The 23,649-nt window shown below is 45.0% G+C and overlaps 2 protein-coding genes across 7 annotated transcripts in view; both read left to right on the forward strand.

Moving 5' to 3' along the window:
• The window catches only part of dock3 (dedicator of cytokinesis 3), a gene marked incomplete at its 3' end in the record, with an annotated part of 116,384 nt that extends 110,106 nt beyond the window's left edge, over nt 1-6,278 (forward strand). The window contains exons 43-55 of one of the 5 annotated variants that reach the window (XM_080461079.1): nt 273-359; nt 456-635; nt 730-813; nt 1,435-1,551; nt 1,715-1,824; nt 3,060-3,195; nt 3,377-3,458; nt 3,568-3,686; nt 3,966-4,053; nt 4,158-4,277; nt 4,848-4,933; nt 5,634-5,951; nt 6,081-6,278. In XM_080461079.1, coding sequence (XP_080317205.1) covers nt 273-359; nt 456-635; nt 730-813; nt 1,435-1,551; nt 1,715-1,824; nt 3,060-3,195; nt 3,377-3,458; nt 3,568-3,686; nt 3,966-4,053; nt 4,158-4,277; nt 4,848-4,933; nt 5,634-5,951; nt 6,081-6,278 — 1,725 coding nt within the window. Of the gene's footprint in view, nt 1-272; nt 360-455; nt 636-729; nt 814-1,434; nt 1,552-1,714; nt 1,825-3,059; nt 3,196-3,376; nt 3,459-3,567; nt 3,720-3,965; nt 4,054-4,157; nt 4,278-4,847; nt 4,934-5,633 lie in introns of all 5 variants that reach the window. The other 4 variants (XM_080461080.1, XM_080461076.1, XM_080461077.1 and 1 more) reach the window with 4 other exon arrangements.
• A 4,906-nt stretch (nt 6,279-11,184) lies between these two features.
• Nucleotides 11,185-23,101, forward strand: lmcd1 (LIM and cysteine-rich domains 1). Of its 2 annotated transcripts, XM_080461082.1 has the most exons (8): nt 11,185-11,455; nt 11,858-11,924; nt 17,351-17,445; nt 17,551-17,806; nt 19,502-19,651; nt 19,754-20,032; nt 21,081-21,299; nt 22,118-23,101. In XM_080461082.1, the coding sequence occupies exons 2-8, from the start codon at nt 11,898-11,900 to the stop codon at nt 22,226-22,228; spliced, it is 1,137 nt and encodes a 378-aa protein (XP_080317208.1). In that variant the 5' UTR covers nt 11,185-11,455; nt 11,858-11,897; the 3' UTR covers nt 22,229-23,101. The 2 variants fall into 2 exon arrangements, with proteins under 2 accessions (XP_080317208.1, XP_080317207.1); XM_080461081.1 differs by lacking the exon at nt 11,185-11,455 and having other exon boundaries at nt 11,821-11,924.
• Nucleotides 23,102-23,649: the final 548 nt, after the last annotated feature.

Raw genomic sequence — 23,649 nt, forward strand, 5'->3', positions numbered from 1 at the left:
GTGCAGCGTTATGCTGACGTCACACAAAAAAACCCTCAACGGCCGCTGTGCTCTCTTCTTGGGAAGAAAACTTTTATCGAGGGTCAAAAATTCAAACTGAAACCAGAGGAAGCAGCGAGAAATCCGGTACAAGGAGGTGAAACTGAAAAACCCCGGTGGCCATACCAGCTTTTAGTGTGGTATCGGCCCCTCCCTCCCGATACTGGTATCGGTATCGGCACAACACTAACTATTTCCAATTAACTTGACCGTTGACTGTTGCTGTGTTTCAGAGTCTGTGGATCGAACGAACTACTCTGATCCTCACTCACCCGCTGCCGGGGATCTCACGCTGGTTTGAGGTGGACAAGAGAGAGCTGGTGAGTTTCTCCATCCATCCATCCATCCATCCATCCATCCATCCATCCATCCATCCATCCATCCATCCATGACTGCTCGCTCCCTGTGTGTCTCAGGTGGAGGTGAGTCCCTTGGAGAACGCCATCTCAGTGGTGGAGAACAAGAACCAGGAGCTGCGGACCCTGATCAGTCAGTACCAACACAAGCAGCTGCACGGAAACATCAACCTGCTGAGCATGACGCTGAACGGAGTCATCGACGCCGCCGTGAACGGAGGCATCGCCCGATACCAAGAGGTGGGAGCGGGACCGCCCCGGCGGCCCCTGAACGCACGACTCAAAAGCTGATTCGGCGAATCATTGGTTTTATTCGTGTGCGCGTTGTCCCCAGGCCTTCTTCGATAAGGAGTACATCAGCAGCCACCCTGAAGACACAGAGAAGATCACGCAGCTCAAAGACCTCATGCAGGAGCAGGTCAGGTTTCTTTCTTCAGTCAGATCTGCTGCAGAGCTTCACTGCGGCGCCTCCTGCTGGATCACTACTTTTATCGAAAGAAATGTTAAAATATCTTTTTCATTTTCTTGCATTTTTACATTAAAGATCTCATATTTTGAGGATTTTTTTTACACTTCAGCTGCAGATATTTGTGAAATGTACATTTATACACACCGAGTTTCTGTTATTTACTGAGAAACTGCAACCGACTGTGAACCCCAATTCCAAAACACTTAAGACAATATGTACTTAAACAAGTATATTATAAGTACAATATAAATGTATTTCCTGAGACGGAACGACTCATTAGGTTCCAAAGGATGTCAAATCTACTCCAAATTTTACAAGAATTATCTAGTTCGGTTGTTGTTGTTTTTTAATATCGACATTTAAAATCAAAAAGACTGTTTGCATCACTCAGCCTCAAAAACACATTTTTTAAAGAGCAACTTTATATTATTTGATTTGACAAATTCATCAGGGTAAATATTAAATATGCATCATTTAAGATTGAGTTTGTTTTTGTTGTAAATGTTAGTTTTGTGTTACGTGCTCGTTCAAGGATTCATTCATTCTTTTCCTGTATTTCTTTCCACGCAGGTTCACATCCTGGGCGTCGGCCTGGCCGTGCACGAGAAGCTGGTGCACCCAGAAATGCGTCCCCTGCACAAGAAGCTGATCGATCAGTTCCAGATGATGAGGAGCAGCCTCTGCCATGTGAGTGTGTGTGTGTGTGTGTGTGTGTGTGTGTGTGTGTGTGTGTGTGTGTGTGTGTGTGTGTGTGTGTGTGTGTGTGTGTGTGTGTGTGTGTGTGTGTGTGCTGTGGATGGGTCCCAGGCAGTGTGAATATTCAGAGCAGTGCTTCTTTGTGGCCTTGCAGGGTCTGCCCGGTCTGGATAAGGCTGCTCTGGTAGGAAGTGTTCCCAGAGGCATCCTGGCCTCTCACAGCCCCTTGAGCCCCGAGAGCTTCAAGCTGATGCACCGACACAGGTCAGACACGCCCCCCGACCCACTCGTCCTCCAGAGGTCCTCCAGAGGTCCAGAGGTCCTCCGGAGGTCCTCCAGGGGTCATCCAGAGGTCCTCCAGAGGTCCTCCAGAGGTCCAGAGGTCCAGAGGTCCTCCGGAGGTCCTCCAGGGGTCATCCAGAGGTCCTCCAGAGGACCTCCAGAGGTCCTCCAGAGGTCCAGAGGTCCTCCGGAGGTCCTCCAGGGGTCATCCAGAGGTCCTCCAGAGGTCCTCCAGAGGTCCAGAGGTCCAGAGGTCCTCCAGGACCGGCTGCAGCTCTTTTCACTCAGTCCACTCATCCTTTCACTCTCAGTCCACTCATCCTTTCACTCCTGCTTTCTCTCATTCTTGAAACATGCAACTTGTAAAGGTACTCTGACAATAAATATATATATTTTTTTAAATACAATTAGTTTGTAAAAGTATTAGTATCTGATGAGATATGATGTCACTTGAACACACATTTCATCCTCCTCTTCATCACCAGCTACTTCTTTTATTGGCTTTGTTTTAACAGATCTTATTCAATCACGACACATATATATTTGTATACAGCAAAAATGTACATAATCAGTCAATTATAGTCACACAGCAGAACTAAAAAACACTCAAAAAACATACATACACACCCCCCCGGTCCTAGAAACAAAAACACATCAGTCATTACATTTTCAGATGTGGAGGAACTTAATCCTTTGACATGTTGAAGGAAAAGAGCCCAGATATTGTAAAAGTTATTGGATAATCAGCTGCTTCTTATTAACCATCTTCACTCTCTTCTTCCTGTCCATGTTTCTCCTCCGTGCACTCTCCTCCATGCGCTCTCTCCTCCGTGCACGCTCTCTCCTCCGTGCACTCTCCTCCATGCGCTCTCTCCTCCGTGCACGCTCTCGTTCATGTTCGCTCCCACAAACTCCTCATGCATGTTTCTGCTCACATTTTCTGCAATTCTGCATGTTTTTCCTTCTTTTTGGTTTGTACTCTGCACGGTCCTCCTCCTCCTCTTCTCTCCCTCCTCCTCTCCTCTTCTCTCCCTCCTCCTCCTCCTCTCCTCTTCTCTCCCTCCTCCTCTCCTCTTCTCTCCCTCCTCTTCCTCCTTTCTTTCTTTTATCCCCTCCTCCTCCTCTCCTCCTGCTCTCCCTCTCCTCTCTTCCTCGTCTTTCTTCTTTCTTCCTCCCCTCCTTCCTCTTCCTCTCCTCCATTTCTTCCCCCCTCTCAGCCCCATTGCTGTTCTGACAGCGGTTGGAAACTCCTCCTCCTCTCTGTCCTCCCACACCTCCAGTGAGACGGGGAATCTTCTGATCCTGGCCGACGGGATGGTGGTGGAGCACGCCGAGGACTTCTACCGCATGCAGGTCAGAGTTTATCTTCCTTATCAAAGTCTGCAACTTCAACGAATGTCTGACTGGATTGACGACGAGAGAATTCAATTTTCTTTAAGCTGGTGAACTTTGCAGCTCTAAAGTTTCTCTCAGTTTTGCGTTTTGAGGTGTTTTTCTGTGGCGTTGGTCCTGAACACGTGTTGTGTCCCTGCAGGCCAGCCCCTCCTCCTCCAGTCTTAGCTCCACCCACTCTGCTCCCTCACAGATGATAAACTCCGCCCCCTCCACCATCAGAGGTGAGGACTGTTGCATCACGGGACTCAGGCAGTGTTTTTGAATATCACTTTATTTTGTAATACTTCCCGGCTGTTTAAGTCACGTCACTTCCTGTTTGTTCCCGTCCAGTCGGCTCTCCGTCTCTGCCCGACAAGTACAGGCACAACCGGGAGATGCTGATGCTGCTGCCTCCACACAGAGAGAGGCCGAGCAGCGCCATGTACACCAACATCACCGAGAACGGACAGGTATGGGGGGGGGGGGGGGGGGGGGGGGGGGGAGTTCTTGCACTCCCATCAGGGTCAAATAGAACCGCTCAGTGTGTTTAACAGCATCATCAAGTTTATAGTGTCGGGAGGAATCCACCTCATCAGCAGATCCATTGAAGCTGAATCAGTGTATTTTCTTATGATCATGTAATCAGTGTCTGATTGTGTTTCTGCTGTTTGAAAGATCAATTGTTGCGTCTGTTTCTTTGTTAAGATCGAATATCTGCGATTCTGTTCGTCCTGTTTCTTCCTCCTCAGCCTACAAACCTTCAGCGGGCGTTGTTCCACCAGGTGATCGGTCCGTGTAAACCCTGCAGTGACCCCAACCTCTCTGTGGCTGAGAAAGGTACACACACACACACGCACACACACACACACACACACACACACACACACACAAACACACACAGGGAAACCCGGCCAACATGACCTCCCTGCTTCCTCCATCAGTGCTCACCACCCCCAGCAGCTGGAGTCTGGACAGCGGGACCAGAGAAGCCCTCCCCTTCCTCTCCGCGCACGTCGGCAGCGTCATGGCGCCTCCGGTCCCGCCACGCAACGTCCCCCCTGGTAGGAAACTAGTCCCGTGTGTGTCTCGGCTGACGTGATAGTTTCTTTTTTGTTTTGCAGGTTCAGATTTTTTTGGGGGGATTATTTCCTCCACAGACTCGTCAAACTGCGCATGTTTGTATTTGTAGGTTCACAGAGCTCCAGTCAATCACTTCATGTTGAATTCAAGTTTCCAGGAGATCTAAAGCATGAAAAACTCCTCCCCCGTCCACTTCTACTCCTCTCACTCTTCTCTTCTTCTCCCCACATGTCACATGTACGGCGGCCCAGAAGGGTCACGATGAAAAATTAGCTGCAAAAGTAAGAACACAAATATAAAGGTAACAACAAAAATACAAAAGTAAGAACACAAATACATTTGAAACACAAATAGAAACGTTACAACTACAAAATGATTGACGTTCCCGAGCAACCGTACACTCCTCCACCTCCTCTTCTTATCACTCCTCCACCACCTCCTCCTGCTGCTCTTCCTCCTGCTCCTGCCTCTTTCTCTTCTTCTCTCCAGTCTGAGGTGAATGAGTGTGTGTGGCGATCTCTCAGTCAGTCCTGCTGTGTCTCCCCCTGTAGGCCAACACCTGTCGATGCACTTTGACGCTTTCCACCACCAGGTCAGCGACCCTCCTCCAGCTCTCCCTGCGCGCTCCTTAAGAAAGGTATCCTCCTCCTCCTCCTGCTCCTCCTCCTGCTCCTCCTCCTCCTCCTCCTCCTCACTCCTGCTGTTAGTCTGGATGCTTGTCTGTCTTTCTCTCCGTCTGCAATCCCCGATGAAACCACTCTGTGCTTTTTTCTTTATCCGTGTGTTCGCACCACAGACAATCCGCTTTATTGACTCGTTCGTCTCTACAGTTTGTCTGTTTTGGAGATCCTGCATGATTGTGGCTCACAAAATAACACTTTTTTTTACAAAGGCTCATGAGTAGTTTGTTTCATTAGTGGGAGGAAGATGCTCTATAATCTGTTGTGGAGATTGTTCTTTTCATTGATCTGAGGTTCTAGCAAAGCTCAGGCTTCAGTTTTAATATGACTGAATCACAATAATTGAATGTCTGTCGTCTTTCCTTCATGTCTTCCTGTCCTCTGAACTTTTTTCACAGTTGGTTCAGGCCTTTTTTGTCCCTTTGTCCCTCTTTCTTGAGGGTAATTTGATTTCTCTCACAACAAAGACATTAAACATGCTGTGAAGCTTTGTGATGACTGATTCTGTATATTTACCCGTTTCCAGGTCAAACACGTGTTGGGTAGCTGATTGTGTTGAATATGTTGTGCAGGATGTGTGGAGCCGGTGTAGAAACCTGGAGTTCAGTGTGAATGTGACTAACTGGGTCTAACTAACCCCCCCCCCCCTCTCTCCAGTCCCCCCTGCACCCTATACCTGCCTCGCCCACCAGTCCGCAGTCCATCCTGGATGGCAGTAACTCCACCCTGTCGGGCAGCGCCAGCTCCGGAGTCTCCTCCCTCAGCGACAGTAACTTCGGGGGCCCCGCCTCCTCGTCGGACCCCGGGGCGAGCCGCACCGACACCCTGGAGTCGGCCCCCAGCAGCCAGGCCTGGACCACCGACCAGGAGGACCTGGACTCGCCCTACCAGCCCGTCAGGTGCAGCGTCTCCGAGCCCGAGGTCCTGGACGGCGTGAAGCCGCCGCCCTGCCGCAGTCACTCCGCCCCGGGGGGCGTGGCCCCGGCTCAGCCCCCGCCCACGGCCCCGCCCGGATCGCAGCAGGACGGCCCGCCGCACCTCCTCTACCACCACCACCACCACTTCCACCCCCACTACATCCCCCACCTGCCGCCCCTCTACCAGCTCCACGAGCCGCCCCCCGCCCTGCCCCCAAAGCCCTACATCCGGGAGGGCTGCATCCCCGAGGAGGACCCCCAGGCCGCGCCGGCCCCGCCCCCCGCCCCCCGGCCCATGCCGCGCAAGATCTCCCAGCCCATCATCGCCGCCACCAAGGAGGAGCAGGCCAAAGTGGCGTGGGAGCACGGCGTGAGCGAGGAGTGAGGCCAGAATCCTGAAGATCCAACTAACCTGCTTGCTCGTGGGCACTGCGGCCAACGGTCCCTGAACGCATCGTCACCAAGACGCCGCCACTGACCTCATGTTGGCTCTCCGTCTCATGAAGATCTTTATTTAAATCAAACACTTGCACAGGGATTATATATCCTGATTTTTACCTCGCTCTGCAGATTGAAGGAAAAAAAGAGGCACTTTAGTGAAGCAACACAACATGTGGAGTCTGATCGCCGAGATAAATGCACACCAGAGTCACGCTTTGGATTTAGATTCTGGATGATTGAAGCTGCATGCCGACGTCGATCTCCACGTTACAGCACAAGATCCACAAAAACAATATTTCCTTCATGTCACTTGATTATATTAGAAAACATCAAACTAATGACATTTTTTTTTAATGTTCATGAGTCACAGATTACACATGAGATCAGTAGAAATTACAATATAATGTGAATGTTGACGGAGGGAAAAAATTATAATAATAATAATAATATATATATATATATATATATATATAAAAAAAGATTTCACATAAATAAGCTCAAACATTGAGAATTTAAAGCAACAAGTGGCCAAAAATCAAAAGTATCATCAACATTCATGAGTTTACTTAATGAAAAATCAAACAACACGTTTATTTGTAGCATTTTATTACATCTACATGAAATAAATAATGGAAAAATGCATTTATTATCATATTTAAATCCAAAATGTGAACGTTTATGTGTGCATTTATTCTTTATGGTCGAAATCTGACTCCATATCAAGACATAGGAAGCATGAAAATGAGATATTTCTATATATAAATGCAGAATAATCCCGGGATTATTTTTATGTAGTCGGAGGCACAAAACATAAAAGTATATAAAGCAGATTATTTCTTGCACATGAACCATCGGCGACAGGCGAGGACGCAGCTGCAAAACTATTTATATTTTCCAATCAGAGTACTAAAGTATGTAAAATAAATGTTAACACAGCTTATAGAAGTATATACACATAATAATTTATATATATATATATATATATTTAATCCTGGTAGATTTGAACGAATCCGGAGTAGAAATATGCAACACAGGATGAAGCGGCTCCTTTTTTTAAAAAAAAAAAAAAAACGGCTCACGAGCAGATTTCGGCGTTTTCCTGAAAAGGAGCCGCTGCGTCTGTTTTTCGCTGCGACGCGTTGGAGGAAGCGCCTGTAAATACGTTTCTAGAGAAGAATTAACTTCAATACAAACACTCTTTTTTTTCTCCATTTTTTTTACGAAAGTCCTGGAACTGTATGGACTGGACGTTTCTATTAATCAGGGTTTTGTACGCATGTTGAATCCTGGGCGGAGGCTGAAGCTCTGCGGACTCAGAACTCCACCCTTCAGTCGCGCTCAATCCAAGTTTGTGACGGACTTTTTTCTATTTTTTATCATTTTATGAAACGTTTTTTTTTTTTTTTGTTTGTTTTGTTTTTGTTTTTGCCGTTTAGCGCGTTAACCTGTGATCGTCCTGGAAAACCTGTTTCTAACTTCGTAAGCAGCTTCTTTTGTTTCTTGCTTCATCTTTTTAGAAGACGTCTGCAGTCTGCTGCCTCTTGTGGTGCGTTCAAGAGCAAATGGGAATTAGGAAAGATCCCATTTCCCACTTGGGGGAAAAAAAAATTATCTATCCTGGTTAGACGATGAACCTCGTTATAAAAACATCACGTCTACATTTATTTTGACTTTACATGCATAATTTCCATTGTGCATTGCTTTATATGGATCATTACTTCCTTTTTTTTTTTTTTTTTTTTTCGTTTGTGTTCCCGGTTTCTTGTCGTCATGGAAACGATCCACATGTAAACTTCTGAAAACCCGCATTAACCTCTTAAATCCCTTAATTGTGTTTCTACCATCAGCTTTCTAAAAATGCAGGCCCTCGTGATGCGTTCATGGCTAGCTGGGAATTAGGATGATCCCACTCCCATCTGGGAAAGTATATCCGTCTGACTGGGAACTTCCCACTGGGAAACCAACTGATGTACTAATTATTTCCCTATAACACTGACTAGTATTTCTACAGCAACATTTAGAAATATTTGAACCTTAAAAGCAAAATTCTTGTCTTTTTTTTTTTTTTTACTTATATAATGTTAAAGATGCTCTTTGGTGAAATAATAGATTTTTCCTGTCAGATAAAACCACAATAAGACACTTTCTAGAATCTTCTGTCAACCGGTCTTTTTGCCTTCTCTGTATTTGATCCGGTCGAGTCGACGTTCCGCTGAACCTCTGAACTTCGGAATGCGAGACGACGAGCAGATGTTGGTGCATGAAGACGCGAGGCTGCACAGTTTAGCTCAGCGCGGCGACGTTCCACTAAAACCCACTGAACACACTTTGTTTTTGTTTACGCTGGAAAATGTGACAGAAAGCCATTTCGTACGCTCGTCAAGGACAAAACTGTCGTACGTGTATTTTGTGTTTTGTCTGGCCTGTTGGTGTTTTTTTTGTTTCATTTTTTTTTGAAGGTGAAGTCTGATCGCTGGATTATTTCAGGGCAGCTGAGGAACGTTTACTCTTTATTTTTGTGTATTTTGCATCGCCGAGGAATCCGGATTGAGATTTATAACAACCTGATCTCTTTGTACAATGATGCGACTCGGTATTTGTTGTATATAAAAGTCTTTATTGTGTTAGCATGAGTGTAAACTGTGGCGTGTGTGTGTGTGTGTGTGTGTGTGTGTGTGTGTGTGTGTGTGTGTGTGTGTGTGTGTGTGTGTGTGTGTGTGTGTGTGTGTGTGTGTGTGTGTGTGTGTGTGTGTGTGTGTGTGTGTGTGTGTGTGTGACGGTAGATGTAAATACTCACAATCTTTTTTTTCCTACTCACTAAACGAACTGCTGTGTTGTGGATTCATGATTAATGACAAACATTAAAGACCTTTTATTGACTCGCATCCGTTTCACACTCACTTTATTCCCTCTTCAATGCCGGTGAACCTTTTTTCACGCCTTCATCACGTGTGTGATTTGCTCGTGAGCAAAGTGAGAATGATTAGTCGGTGGTTGTTGGAGGAATGAAGGTCTGGCAGATAAAACTTCTGGAAGGTTTGACAGAAACAACCTGGACTGTTGTAAAATAAAAATCTGTGAATTCCCATCAGATTTGAACGCAACATCAAACAGCGTCCAATCACAGGGCAGGCGAGGACTGCACAGAAGAACCCTACTTCATGACGACTACACAGAAGAACCTCTCATGAGGACTACACTGAAGAACCCTATTTCATGACGACTACACAGAAGAACCTGACTTCACGGGGACTACACAGAAGAACCTCTCATGAGGACTACGCAGAAGAACCTGACTTCACGAGGACTACACAGAAGAACCTCTCATGAGGACTACACTGAAGAACCTGACTTCCTGAGGACTACACAGAAGTCCCTGACTTCACGAGGACTACGCAGAAGAACCTCTCATGAGGACTACACTGAAGAACCCTACTTCATGACGACTACACTGAAGAACGTGACTTCACGAGGACTACGCAGAAGAACGTCACATGAGGACTAAACAGAAGAACCCTACTTCACGAGGACAACACAGAAAACCTAACTTCATGGGGACTACACAGAAGAACCCTACTTCATGAGGACAACACAGAAAACCTGACTTCATGGGGACTACACAGAAGAACCCTACTTCATGAGGACAACACAGAAAACCTGACTTCATGATGACTACACAGAAGAACGTGACTTCACGAGGACTACACAGAAGAACTTCACATGAGGACTACACAGAAGAACCTGACTTCATGATGACTACACAGAAGAACGTGACTTCACGAGGACTACTCAGAAGAACTTCACATGAGGACTACACAGAAGAACCTGACTTCATGAGGACTACACAGAAGAACCTGACTTCATGATGACTACACAGAAGAATGTTACATCACGAGGACCACAGAATCTTAGTTCATGTGAGTACAAAGAAGAACCTTGCTTCATGTGACTACACAGAAGACCCTGACTTCATGAGGACTACACAGAAGAACTTCACATGAGGACTACACAGAAGAACCCTACTTCATGAGGACAACACAGAAAACCTGACTTCATGAGGACTACACAGAAGAACCTTACTTCATGAACACTGCACAGAAGAACCTTGCTTCATGTGACGACACAGAAGACCCTGACTTCATGAGGACTACACAAAAGAACCTTACTTCATGATGACTACACACAACAACATTACTTCGCGAGGACAGGCGAGGACTATGCAGATTGCAGAAGTATGTTTGGTTTTTGTTTGAACCTGTTTTGGTTGGATTTGATCTTATTTGGTTGGATTTGATCCTGTTTGGCTCATTTCTGATATTGTTTTGGTTCCACTTGTCTACTAATACACCTTCATCCATCCCTCCATCGTACCGCTCCCCCTTCACGTCCCACGTCCTGGGCCTTTATCTTCTCAGGCCATGTAAATATATTTTCTTGTCCGTGTTGCAGTTTGAAACCGTCCGTGTTGATGTCACTATCTGATGTTAAAGTTTCTTTGAAACATATCAGATTCTTCTTTTTTTGCTTCAGTTTTATTTTTAAAAAAAAAATGTCTTGAATGTCTGAAAGTCATTTTATGTAAATGTTTGAGATCCTGACTGCTCAAGTCCATTAAAGCTCCACGGAGCTAAATTCAACACGTCACAAATAAGAAGGTTCTGTTAGAATGTGTTGTTGCTTTTTTGCTCCTTTCTCAGTCGGAACTCTTCCAAACCTGCAGATTGAGAGGAGGAGGAGGAGGAGGAGGAGGAGGAGGAGGAGGAGTTTCTCATGCTCCCATTGGCTGAGAGGTTTTTTTTTCCTTCTAACTGGCTTGCAGTGTGAGCAGGGAATCCCTCAGAGCTCCCCTCAGTCTTTGTCTCAGATTAAAAAGACAAACAATCCGGTCAGGACTCACAGCACCAGTCCCGGACGGAGACACCGGTCCGGCTCTGCTGGCAGTCCTCATCGGGAACGGTGCAGCTGCTGTTTGCAGAACCATGAATCCTTGTGATGACTGCCGCTCTGCCGGCACAAGGTCTCCTGCAAAGTCGCTGCAAAGATCTAACAGAGCGATGAACTTCCACCGCTCCAGCAGACTGTCGATGTGTGAGAGGGAAGTGCTGCGATTCCCGGTTGAAGGTGAAGAGACCTGCTCATGTTGCAGAGGGTGGAGAAGGAGGAGGAGGAGGGCTGGCAGGAGGGACGACAGAGAAAGAGAAAACCTGAGAGAGAATTTCTCTTGATTTGAGTCCGAGCGGGAGAGAACCGAGGAGAGCGAAGGGCGTGAGCCTCCAGAGAGTGAGGTGAAGGAGTGAGCTGATGAAAGGCTAGACGGTGTGGAGAGGCGGCGGGACGCCTGTGGGCGGAGAGGAAGAGAGAGAGGGAGGGAGAGAGAGAGAGAAAGAGAGAGAGGGAGGGAGGGAGGGAGGGAGAGAGAGAGAGAAAGAGAGAGAGAGAGAGAGAGAGAGAGAGAGGGGGAGGGAGGGAGGGAGGGAAGTGTGGTCGACAGGAGAGGAATTTAAAGTCTCATTGTTCTGGAAGAGCCGAGGCGGCGGGAGCAGCGGAGCTTCAGCAGGACAACATGAACGTGAGCTCAGCCATGGAGAAGGTAGGAACATCTGCCTCCCTGCTCTCACTCACACACACACACACACACACACACACACACACACACACACACACACACACACACACACACACACCCACACACACACACACACACACACTTCCAGATGTGGAGGTCGAGGGTCAGTGGGTCACTCCGTACGACATCTCCTCCTGTAAAAAACGCTTTACTGACATTACTGACGTGACCAACTGACCCGTGGAGCTCCTCCATTCAATCTTCTCACTCCCTTCACCTTCATCTCTGCTCTCGTCACCGTTTCACTTGATTCCCCGAACGTGGCTGTTTTGTGAGGCGTCGCATTCAAACAGTGAAACACACTCGTCGACATGATTTTGCCAAACTCACAAACGGCTTTATGGTTCCTGCGCCTGTTCCCGCTTTGCTCATAAACTTTAGACTTGGATGACATCGTGCACGAAGTATTACTAACAGTAAAAAGCTTCGTGGCGCAAAACCCAATAAGATGAGGTGATACTTGACCTTGTTTGGTGATGGAGAGTTTAGTTCATTGGGGGAAGGTGATTCATGGTGCAGTACCACCAGTGGCCACTGGGATGAATTGAGCCAGAAACATGTTTGGTGTTTCTTATTGAGTTCTGCTCGTTTGAAGGCCAAATCAAGAGCTCTGAACTTATTTGATTTACAGACATAACGCTTCAGTATTTTCATTTGGAATGTTTGCAAACTTTCAACACTTTTCTCTCCTAGTTTGAAGTTTGCTTGGAGGTTAAGTTGCGCGCCCAAGCTCAAGGGATTGACAGGAAAACCATCATGAGTTCAGAGTCAAATGTCAGTTGTTACGCCTGCTGTCCCAGATTTTCCCTCAGTCTGTCAGAAAAATGAATATATGCTCCTCCAATGAAATTATAATATGGCTGAAAATCAATTCTGGATTTAAAGCCTTTTGTTAGCAGTCAAACGGCGGCGAGAAGCAGCGAGTTTGAATCCGGGTCTGTGTCTTCCTGTGTGGAGTTTCCAAGTTCCTCCTCACTTCCAAAGACAGTCACACTTCAGATAAGCATCTCAGACCAGGTAACCTCAGCAGGATGCTCCCTTACTTACACCCAAAGTCAACAGGATTAGATTCCAACAACTTACAGAGGATAAAGTTTGTATTTAAAACACTTCAGTAGATGGATATTTACTTTTTGTTCACAACCTCTGTTATGTCCTGCTGCGGATGTTCTCCAGGGAACCGTCCTGTACGGTCCAGTCCACAGCCTCAGTGGGATGAATGGAGAGAATTTGTTGTGTACGAGGTGGTGCAGTGGTTCGCGCTGTGCCGCCTCACTGGGTCAAGCTTCTGGTTTTGACTCTAAACTGGTCATCGCTTAGATATTGAGGACGAAGGGCTGCGTTGGGAAGCTGCTGCCAAATGACCAAACACCACCAAGTTCCTACTGAAGATAGCTGCACTCCTCAATTTTCACTCTGCTGTTTAATTTTTGAAGGTCGCTTTTAAAAGACGTAGTGATCCCAGTTTTCCGAGGGTTTTTTTTTTTTTTTTTTTAACCCCACCTTTCAGCAGCTTAACGCTCGATATCGAGTTGAAGATGTTTCAGTCTCAGTGAGGATTAATCTGTGAGGCTCGTTCACATCCAGCGTCCAAGAGACGGACGATTCTAAATCTGTCTATGAAGGTAATCCATCACCACGAGGACCTGATCCCTGTGGGCCGGGTCTGCCCTGCCAGGACTTTGTCCCACCACAAATCCGCCCCCCCCCCCCCACCCCCACCCCCACCCCTCCACCCCAGCCCCCCCATAACTCCACTGCTGTCAGTCTGAGGCTGATAACCTGAGGGATCAGTGTCACCTGTCGGGAGGTTTGATCCCCGTCTTTATGCCCCCGAGCTGGAAAAACAGCCATCATCAGGATGGAAATAAACACACACACACACACACACACACACACACACACACACACACACACACACACACACACACACACACACACACACACACACACACACACACACACACACACACACACACACACACGCACACACACACAAACAGTTCTAAGGTTAATGACAGTTCCAGAACTCGTCACCTTTTTATTTTTCTTTTAAATAAAATCTCTGTTTTTGCTCTATAGCGCCACATGGTGGTTGAGATAAAACACAAGCATTGGAAAAACCCTTTTTTTTTTCTGAAGACGTCCAGTTTGACTTTTAGCCAATTTGTAGATTAAGTTGTGAAATAGGAAGTTAAATTGCTCAAATTTAAACTTTCTAACCGGTTTTTAGTGCTAACATTTAACTTGTGTTTTTTAAACTAACTCTTAGATAAATCTTTATCAACTCCCGAGTGCTGAAATTTCTAAATAGTCCAACGATAAAGGGTTAACAAAGTCTAAAGTTAATATCATAAAAATGCAACTGCCAATGTGATTTGAAGCTTAAGAACTGAAGTATGTGAGATTATCAGTGTGTGTGTGGGACTGCTGCACCTTTTATCACAGCAAGATGTATAAACTGACAGAAATATGACGTTTTATTGACTCTAACCATCCAAAATAATGCACATCTATTAAAGAAAACATGTGGATCGGATGTATTATAGTTTGTGCAAGTAAATCATTTCTTATTTGGACAATTCTTGTTTTTGTTTTGTAAAATTAAAAGAAAACAATGGATGTCAAATTGGGCAAATCAGATCAAAGATAAGTTAGTCTGTAATCCACAAGTACTTTTAACAACCAATATGTCAACATAACTAACATATTCATTTAAAATTATCATGTAAAATGTGAAATATGTGTCAGGTACTCTTCATATAAAACTTCTTAAAGTAGTATACCTTCATCAACCACAAAACTGGAATTTAAAATGCGTTTTAAATCGAATTTTTTTTTTAAATAGAAATTTGCAAGTTTATAGACAGAAATGTATTTTACGAATTAACAATGATTCTTCAATCAATTCCCACATAATTTAAACTTAAAGTTTTACAGGAAAAATAACGTTGTTAACTTCCGATGAGGATTTACCCGTTCAGTAGAACGATAACTTTAATGTCTTAGAAAATAGGTGAGTCTGCATTTGATTCAGTTATGTCACAAAAACTAAGTTTAAGCATTTATCTTAGAAGTGCACAATGTATTATGATGATGATGATGATGATGATGATGATGATGATGATGATGATGATGATGAGGATTATTATTATTATTATTATTATTATTATTATTATTATTATTATTATTATTATTATTATTATTATTATTATAAAAGACTTTATCAAAGTGTCTGCAATATGGACATAAATAAATAAATAAATAAATAAATAAATAAATAAATAAATAAATAAATAAATAAATAAATAAATAAATAAAATAAAATAAAATAAAGTCAGCAGTGGTTGTGAATCACTGCTACGGACCACGAATAGTGTTTGCGACTGAAGCTGGAGCTTATTTTTATCGGGTGGAGTTGAAAACAAGAGGAAATCCAGAGGATTGTTCTTCAGCCTCGGCAGGTCGAGTCCTCTCTGACCTCCGGCTTCTTATCACGCTGCGTTTCCCGCAGTTTCCTCTTCGCATAGTCCACATGTTTGGAATTTCACAGTCTGATCCAACATACTCTCCTTATCGGACTCCTAAATATAGAGCTGACACACGTTTCCCTCAGAAAGAAGCTGTTTTCAGAGCAAGTTTGACACTGAGCTGCTCCTTATGTGAGGCTGTACCTTGACCCACACAGTGCTTGATTCATAGCTATACTGCTTTAAACATTTATCACTATCTCTATCCATGTTGGTGTCACGTATCACACAAGTTGTTCCTTTCATTTCTGTCAGATTTTGAAATAAATGAAAAATGGGGGGAAATGGGCATTTGTTAAAATAGCCTTCCTTTTCAGTTTGAATATTCTGCTGCTTTAGTCTTTTTCTATTATTGCTATCCTTTACAGTTGAGATTCAGAATAATAATAATAATAATAATAATAAAAATAATTTATTATTATTATTATTATTATTATTATTATTATTATTATTATTATTATTATTATTATTATTATTATTAGTCTCTCTTCACATCTGGAACGTCAACACAAGCTGGTCTGTGTGTCCAGACGAACAGGGATACAACAAGTGGATAATCGAGGATAATAAAAATACCCATAATCCCTTGCCAGCAGGTTTAACATCACATACCTTACCACTCTGGCAGGGCGTATTGTGTGTTTATATTCAGAGTATTACGTGTGTTGATCCACTGGGATTGTTGGCCTGGTTCGTCCTGGGTGACATTCAGGTGGATGGCCCGTCGGCCCGTCGGCCCGTCGGCCCGTCGGCAGCAGCTTGTTCCAGCAGAACCTTCATCAGGTTTCCTGCCAGAGGATTTAAAAGCAGCCTCCGCTCACCTGTTTGTCCTCCCAGAGTGGCGAGGACACTCACTGTCATAATGCATCAGCCAACTGTTGGCTGTCACCTTAACAAAAAAACCCACAAATGAATGTCCAAGTGTTGCCAGAGCCGCGCGGCTAAATCTGTCGGCTGCGTTTGTTTATTTCCAACATTGAGTCATGCGAGTCTAAATAAAGTTCTGGGGAGCACCGGTCATTTCTTCAGATCTCAGAAAACGTCCCAACCTGGGGACAATTCGCCTCAACGAGTTGAGTTTCCTTCCTCAAACGGTCCTCTCTATCTGTCTGGAGGAGGATGTGCAGTGTTGGTCAGGACAGAGATGATGAGCTCACTGGGTGGACCAGTGAAATCATCCCTCCTGCTTTTGTGTGTCTGAGTCTCTTCATTTTTCCTCCCACACTCAGCGAAAAACATTTACTCCCGATCCAACACGTCCTCACTTGCCTTTATCATCACGTCACACCTTTTTTTTCTTCTGAGTTCTTTGTATAATGCATTTCATTTTCCACGTAAAAACCCTTTTTTTCCCATCCATACTTTGTAAATTGGCTTAACTTAGAGTCAATTATACTGCTTTACCATTGGTTAGAGCAGGATCAGGGATCGAACCGTCGACTTTGTATTTGGAAGACGACCTTCGGTACCAATCAAACCATCATGTCACAGAGACTGGAGCTACTTTAAACAACCTCAACAAACTTTTCCTCGCTAATTCTGTGTGACTGCCCCTTTAAGAGGCGAGGCGCAAACGTTAGATTGAGAGCACGTGCACTAAGAGCACGCCAAAAAACGTTGGGAATATTGTGCTTTTATTTTTGTTAATAAGTCTGCAAACTGTTTTGGTGAAAAAGATGGAGCCCAACCTTGTTTTTGTGAACGTTTTTAATCTCTTCTACACCATGACATCTGTTTTTTTATGATTTTGTCTCCTGGCCGTATCTTTAACTTGTTTTTATACATCCAACATTTGATACTTTCAACGTTCTGTTGTTTAATATAACGTACAACTGAGTCGTGTGTCGTGTTTCCTCTCAGATGTCCGTAAAGGAAAGTCCAGGAGCAGCAGGACGAGCGGCAAAGTGTCTCCTTTGTAAAGGGAGCTGCTCTGGACTTCAGCCACATTTCTGGAGGTATACCCCCCCCCCCCCCCACACACACACACACACACACACACACACACACACACCCCTTCTGCATGAACACGTCATCGCCGAGTGTCCTCTCGTCTGTGGTAGGAAGGCCTGCACGGCGTGCGGCTGCAGCACGGTGGACCACGCTCCTGGAAGCGACCTGGACGACGACCAGCTGATGGGCCGCCTGCTGGCCGACTCGCCCTGCGCTCACCTGACCGCCAAGGTCAAAGGAGGCGGCGGCCTGCGCATGTACAAGAGGAACCGCATGATCGTCACCAACCCGGTGGTGTCACGCAAAGACCCCACCTTCAACACCATCACGTACGACTGGGCGCCGGCCGGCCTCAACCAGAAGCTGGTGAGACTCGTTCTCCGTGTGAAGTGGTTTGTTCTGTTTACCTGAAGTGGTATAGTAACCCTAACCCTAACCCTAACCCTAACCCTAACCCTAACCCTAACCCTAACCCTAACCCGGCAGGACGGTGCCGCCAAACAGCCGTCTGCTTTTAATCCTTTGTTTCATGAGCACAAGTTCTTTAAAAGAGTACTCACTGAAATACCAGACAACAGAATCTAGGTACATTTCCGCCCGTTTAAAACTCTCTCAGGTGAAATTTACACACAATAAGAGTACGCTGACAGTCATTTTACTGCCGCGCCGGCAAGGCGTGTGATGAACTTTGTTAGAGAAGTCAGAATTCTGACTTTATTTAACAGAATTATAACAGAACCTGCTCTAACCGACATCCCACAGCCGCCGCTACAACACTGACCCAGATGTTTTGCATCAGAAAGTCACTAAATTGGATAAATGTCTGACTGAACTTCCACAAACGATTGTGCCACATGCTGCCGAGGGTTTATAAACAGTGTTTATGTACCATTAGAGAGACTTACTTAAAGCATCGGATCTAGTTTTCTGAACTACATTGAGGGGCAACGCTGAGACGTTGGAGTTGTCCTGGGGTCTGTCGCTCACCTAGAGGCTTGTGTGTGTGTGGGGGGAGGAGGGGGATATCATCATATTATGCTTCTATTCATCCTTAAAAAACAATAAAAATAAATAAATAAAAATGAAGCTGTTTATGGGATCAATCAACATGAGTGTTTACTATAAAGTTGGCGGGGCCCCCCATGATGCCCCCACAGTGTGTGGAAACGCCCCTGAAGTCAGATTCTATCAGACGGGATTATACTCCACCACGACAAATAGGGCGAAACAAATCTGAATGCTCAGCATAACAATCCATTCATATATTTTATGACTGTCAAAATGTCGAATCGGGTGACGTCTAAGAAAGATTGATTTAGAAACAGAGCATATCAGTGTGTGAAGCTGCTTTTCTCTTCCTCCCTGGTGTCCCAACACGCTGCTCTGAATTTAAAGTTTTTGAAGTTCCTTTCCTCGTTCCCCTAACAGCCTCTGTGTTTCCCTTCCAAACAGGCCCGAGTGTGTTTCGGGCTTCACAACCTATAATTACAATGATGACAGACATAACTGTGGCTCAACTTGTGGAGGCAGATCCAAACCCAACACTGCGACCGTTTTCCAGATGTTTCCCCCCCCCCCGAGACGTCCTCACCGTCCCGTGACGCGGCGGCGTGACGCGTTTAACCTCCGTCTGACCGTCTCGGGTGTGAGAAGCTCAGAACTAAAGAAATTAAAAGATAAATGTTAAAAATCCTCCCCAACAATGAGAACATATCCAATCTAAAGGGAAACAGACTGGAGACGTTTCTCGGTATCAACTGGAATACAAACACCTCCACAGCGGGGCAGAAATAAATACCTCAGCAGTGAAGTCGACTTATTTATTTAACCCTGCGAGAGCTGGAGCGGCGGCACAGTGGTGAGCATTAAGCCTCACGGGGGGGGGGGGGGTCTCTCTGCTTCCTGAGCAAACACATCCACACTTATACGTGAGGGCAAGTTACACTCACCGGTTACCGTGCTACTCAAGAAGTAAAACAGGTTAATGAAACTAAAATGAACGTGCATGGAGAGCAGCTGATCTTGGCGACGCCATGCTGACGGCCCCGCTCTGCTCCTCAGGCCATGCAGTACATGGAGCTCCTCCCAGCGAGCCAGCACACCGTCTCAGGGACCGGAGGAGCCCTGCAGCGACGCAGGAACCTGCTCATCCAGCTCCCGGCGTACGACCAGGATCCCATGAAGTGTCAGAGTCTGACCAGTGAGGAGGAGGTGACGAGCCCCGCAAACTCACGACCCGCCATCATCAGAACTTCAACGCATCCCGTGTTTTCATGCAGCTTGATGCAGCGTTCCCTCTCTTGTTCTGTGAAGATTTCCTCCATGCTGCTGTTTGTGAAGCAGTACAAGCAGGAGGCGCTGGGAGTCGGGGAGGTGGCCTTGCCCGGGGAGGGAGGAGCTCTGAAAGAAGCCGCCATTCAGAGGGCGGCCAAGGACGCCAAGGAGGCCAAGGACGCCAAGGAGGGCAAGGACGCCAAGGACGCCAAGGAGGCCAAGGATCGCAGCGACAAGAAGGATGCGGGGCGGCAGCAGGAGGGCGGCTCGGCTGCTTGTTCCACCAACGGGACGGACGAAAGCAACAAGACTGAATATGTAAGTAAAATTAGGTTTCTGACATCTTGTAGTTTTGTTGTCAAGATCACCGGAACCAGAACCGAGTCGACGCCCAGACTTTGAGACGCTCGTTATCTGGAATAATAAGAACCCTCAAGAATCAACAAAACAACTGAAACCACTTCTTTTAAAAACAAGTCAGACGTTATTATTGGGTGTATTTCAGCTGCACTCTATAAATCATCATTGTCTAACCTGCTGCTTTGTTTGGGTAAAAATAAATAAATAAATAAAAAACTTCCTTGTTTCAACTCAGGAAGGATCAGAAGTCTTGATCTGTTTTACACGAATCCTAAACACATCTGTTTTCTGTGTGGATTAACCTGGATTTGTTTCCAAAAAACCTTTTATGCTGCTATCGCAGCTTAACACACACACACACACACACACACACACACACACACACACACACACACACACACACACACACACACACACACACACACACACACACACACACACACACACACACACACACACACACACACAGTTTATATTTCAGACCTTCACAGTACGATGTTGCTCAATTCTGCTGCGGTCAAAGAATTACCTCATAAATATATACTTGCTGTATTATTCACAATTATTTAGTGTATGAATATATATTTTATGTATTAACAGAGTATCAGACATTCCTGAATAACTGTTTCTGAGGCTCGACACTTACAAGGTCTTGGTGGAGACGATAGACACCAGAGACCCCCGGGGACGGTCTCAAAGAGTTCTTCATTATAGAATATAACAAAGAAACTGTTTCACCAGGTTCCTTCAACTTTTATTGTAATTGCTCAGGGTGTGTAGGAGGTCGTCTACGCTTACAAAAGGTGGAAATGTTTGTCCCTCAAGAACTAGGTTGGGAACTTCTGGACGAGACGAACTGGACTCAGGAGAAATGGAAAGCAGAAGAGATTTAAGATTAAAGTCTTCTCTTCAGAACGAGACAAACCTCACAAGTTCCTACTTGGTTTCTCCGGGGTCTCGAAGATGAAGATGAATAACTCTCGTGCATGACCTCCTGCTCTTATAGAGATGTACCGGTTGCCGCGGTGAGGTTGCCATGGAGACCCCGGCCGTTTACGCGGAGCGCGCCGGTTACCACGACGCCCTGTGGCACCCCACCTGCTTCACGTGCTCGGAGTGCGGCCAGGGTCTGGTGGACCTGGTCTACTTCTGGTCCCAGCAGAAGCTGCTGTGTGGGAGACACTACTGCCAGACGGTGTGGCCGCGGTGCTCCGGCTGCGACGAGGTGAGGCCGCCTGCTCCTCGCCTCACAACACAGCATGCTAACGGCTCCGCTTATGGGGAAAAATAAAAAAGTACAAAGAAAAATACACACGCCATAGTACAAACCAAACACAACAGACAGAATACATACACGCACAGGGAGAACATGCAAACTCCACACATATACGCCCCTAAACATGAATAACTATGATGAATACAGGATTTATTTGACTTTTATTATCGATTCATTATAACGTATTTTACTGTACTGTACTGTACTGTACTGCACTGCAATGCACTGTACGATACGATACGATACGATACTACACTACACTACAATATACTATAATATGCTATACTGTACTGCATTGTACTGTACTGTACTGTACTGTACTGCACTGCACTGCGCTGCACCGCACTGCACTGCACTATACTATACTATACTATACTATACTATACTATACTGCATTCTGCTGTACCGTATTGTATTGCACTGCACTATACTATACTATATCGCATTGTACTGTACTGTACCGTACTGTACTGTACCGTACTGTACTGTACCGTACTATATAGCACTGTACTGCACTGTACTATACTATACTATACTGTACTGTACTGTACTGTACTGTAATCAACACGTGTAATATTGACCAAAAACACATATAAAGTCCCACTTTCTGCATCCTCTACCTGCAGGTACTTCACACAAAAAAACAACAACAACACATTTCTAGGAGATTTTTAAATATTACTACTGGACTTCCTCACTGACCGCCTCTCGTTGAATATTACTACTGTACTTCCTCACTGCCTCTCGCTCCTCTCCTCCCTCCTCAGCTGATCTTATGCAAGTCGTTTCTCACCACGGCAGACGGACGGACGTGGCACCTTTATCACTACTGCTGCTGGAAGTGTGGCCAAAGCCTGGACACGCCCTGCGAGCACTGACCCGCCGGACCCTCCAGCGCCGCTCACCAATAGACCGGCCGCATCACACGGAGCCAGAGAATCACGCCCGACGCCCCCAAAGTCTGCGAGTCATAAATAATGTTGGGTTGGGAGCAGCGAGAGGACGTCCGGCCGACACTGACGCATCGATAAGGCTCTTTGTGTCGAGCTCGCTGGCGTTTCCAGAGCTTAAAGAAATGTTTAGTCGACACAAAGACGTTTAAAGTACTTAGAGACGCATTTAGTTGATTTATTAGCACTTAAAGAGTCGACAGTGACGAGATCCAGACGCTCTGGTTTCAGCCTCAGAAGAGGCAAACGATCAAATCAGCTTCAATCAGATGTTTATTCAGAGACTTTGACAAATTAATGATCTTTTTTTTTTTTTTTTTTTGAAACAGACAACCTGAATATTTTTTTTTATCAACAACCGAGACCATTAGTATCTTGTTGTTTAGTTCAAGAGTTATAGTTTCATAACTTTGTGCTCAATCTTTACATAAAATACTGGACAGACTTTATGCGGAATTTGGATATTTGCGGTTATTAATTCCAAAAATAAAGTTATTTGTTGACGAAATCTCACAGAACTGGACAAACACAAAACTGATGAAGGCAAGTCACTAATTAATTTTTGTAACACACAATTCCCTGAAGCTGAATTGTGTTTGTTAAATGTAAAAGTACAACGATCGAACGATCCTTTAATCAGACGATCATTTTCTGCTTTTTCTTTCCGTTTTAGTTTAATGTTTAGTGTGTTTACGTTCACGGAATCTGCTAAATCAAGTGTTTAATCTTGATATGATGATGAATCTGCTGCTGAATGCTGCTTTGTTCGAGATTTTCTTTCATTAAAATAGTTTAACTTGTTGACTCTTAATGCTTAAAATGACACGTCTCAGCTTCGAGGACACGTGCGGCTGTTTAAAGTCTGTTTACACGTTTCCAAGTGAAATCTGAACATTTTCCTAGAAGTCTGTTTGCAAGACAAACGGCGCACGGAGTCACTGAAAACACAACTTTATGAAAACGGTTCCCAAGGTGGAAAATGTTTTGACTCCGTCTCCATTTAAAAAAAAAAAAAAAAAAAAAACTTTTTCTGAAACGCTGCTACTGCGCATGCGCAACATCGCCATATTAAATCGGAAAAAAAATCTTCTAGAATTTCTTCTTTTTTTTTTCATCTTTCCAGCAACAAACAATTTTAACTTTTATGGAATTTTATTAACTTTTGATGACAATCAGTGAAGCGTTAATAAGAAACAGGAGCAACATGTCAGTTTGCAGTGTTGTTGGCGGAGACGGACACATCAAGGAGAGAAGTCAACATATTGAATATAACACGTCTCGTCCGTGTGATCAGGATAAAATGCACAAAACTGGAAGCCAGGATGAAGATTCACTCTGTTCAGTCAGTT

The sequence above is a fragment of the Lipophrys pholis genome (assembly GCF_963383615.2).
Source record: "Lipophrys pholis genome assembly, chromosome: 4".
Classification (NCBI taxonomy): domain Eukaryota; kingdom Metazoa; phylum Chordata; class Actinopteri; order Blenniiformes; family Blenniidae; genus Lipophrys; species Lipophrys pholis.

What these genes read in the sequence shown, in the direction of transcription:
- lmcd1 (XM_080461082.1), top strand. Translation starts at nt 11,898, where the DNA reads ATGAACGTGAGCTCAGCCATGGAGAAG. An exon ending in TGAGCTCAGCCATGGAGAAG is followed by an intron (nt 11,925 to 17,350) that starts GTAGGAACATCT and finishes GTTTCCTCTCAG; the next exon opens with ATGTCCGTAAAGGAAAGTCC. An exon ending in CTTCAGCCACATTTCTGGAG is followed by an intron (nt 17,446 to 17,550) that starts GTATACCCCCCC and finishes CGTCTGTGGTAG; the next exon opens with GAAGGCCTGCACGGCGTGCG.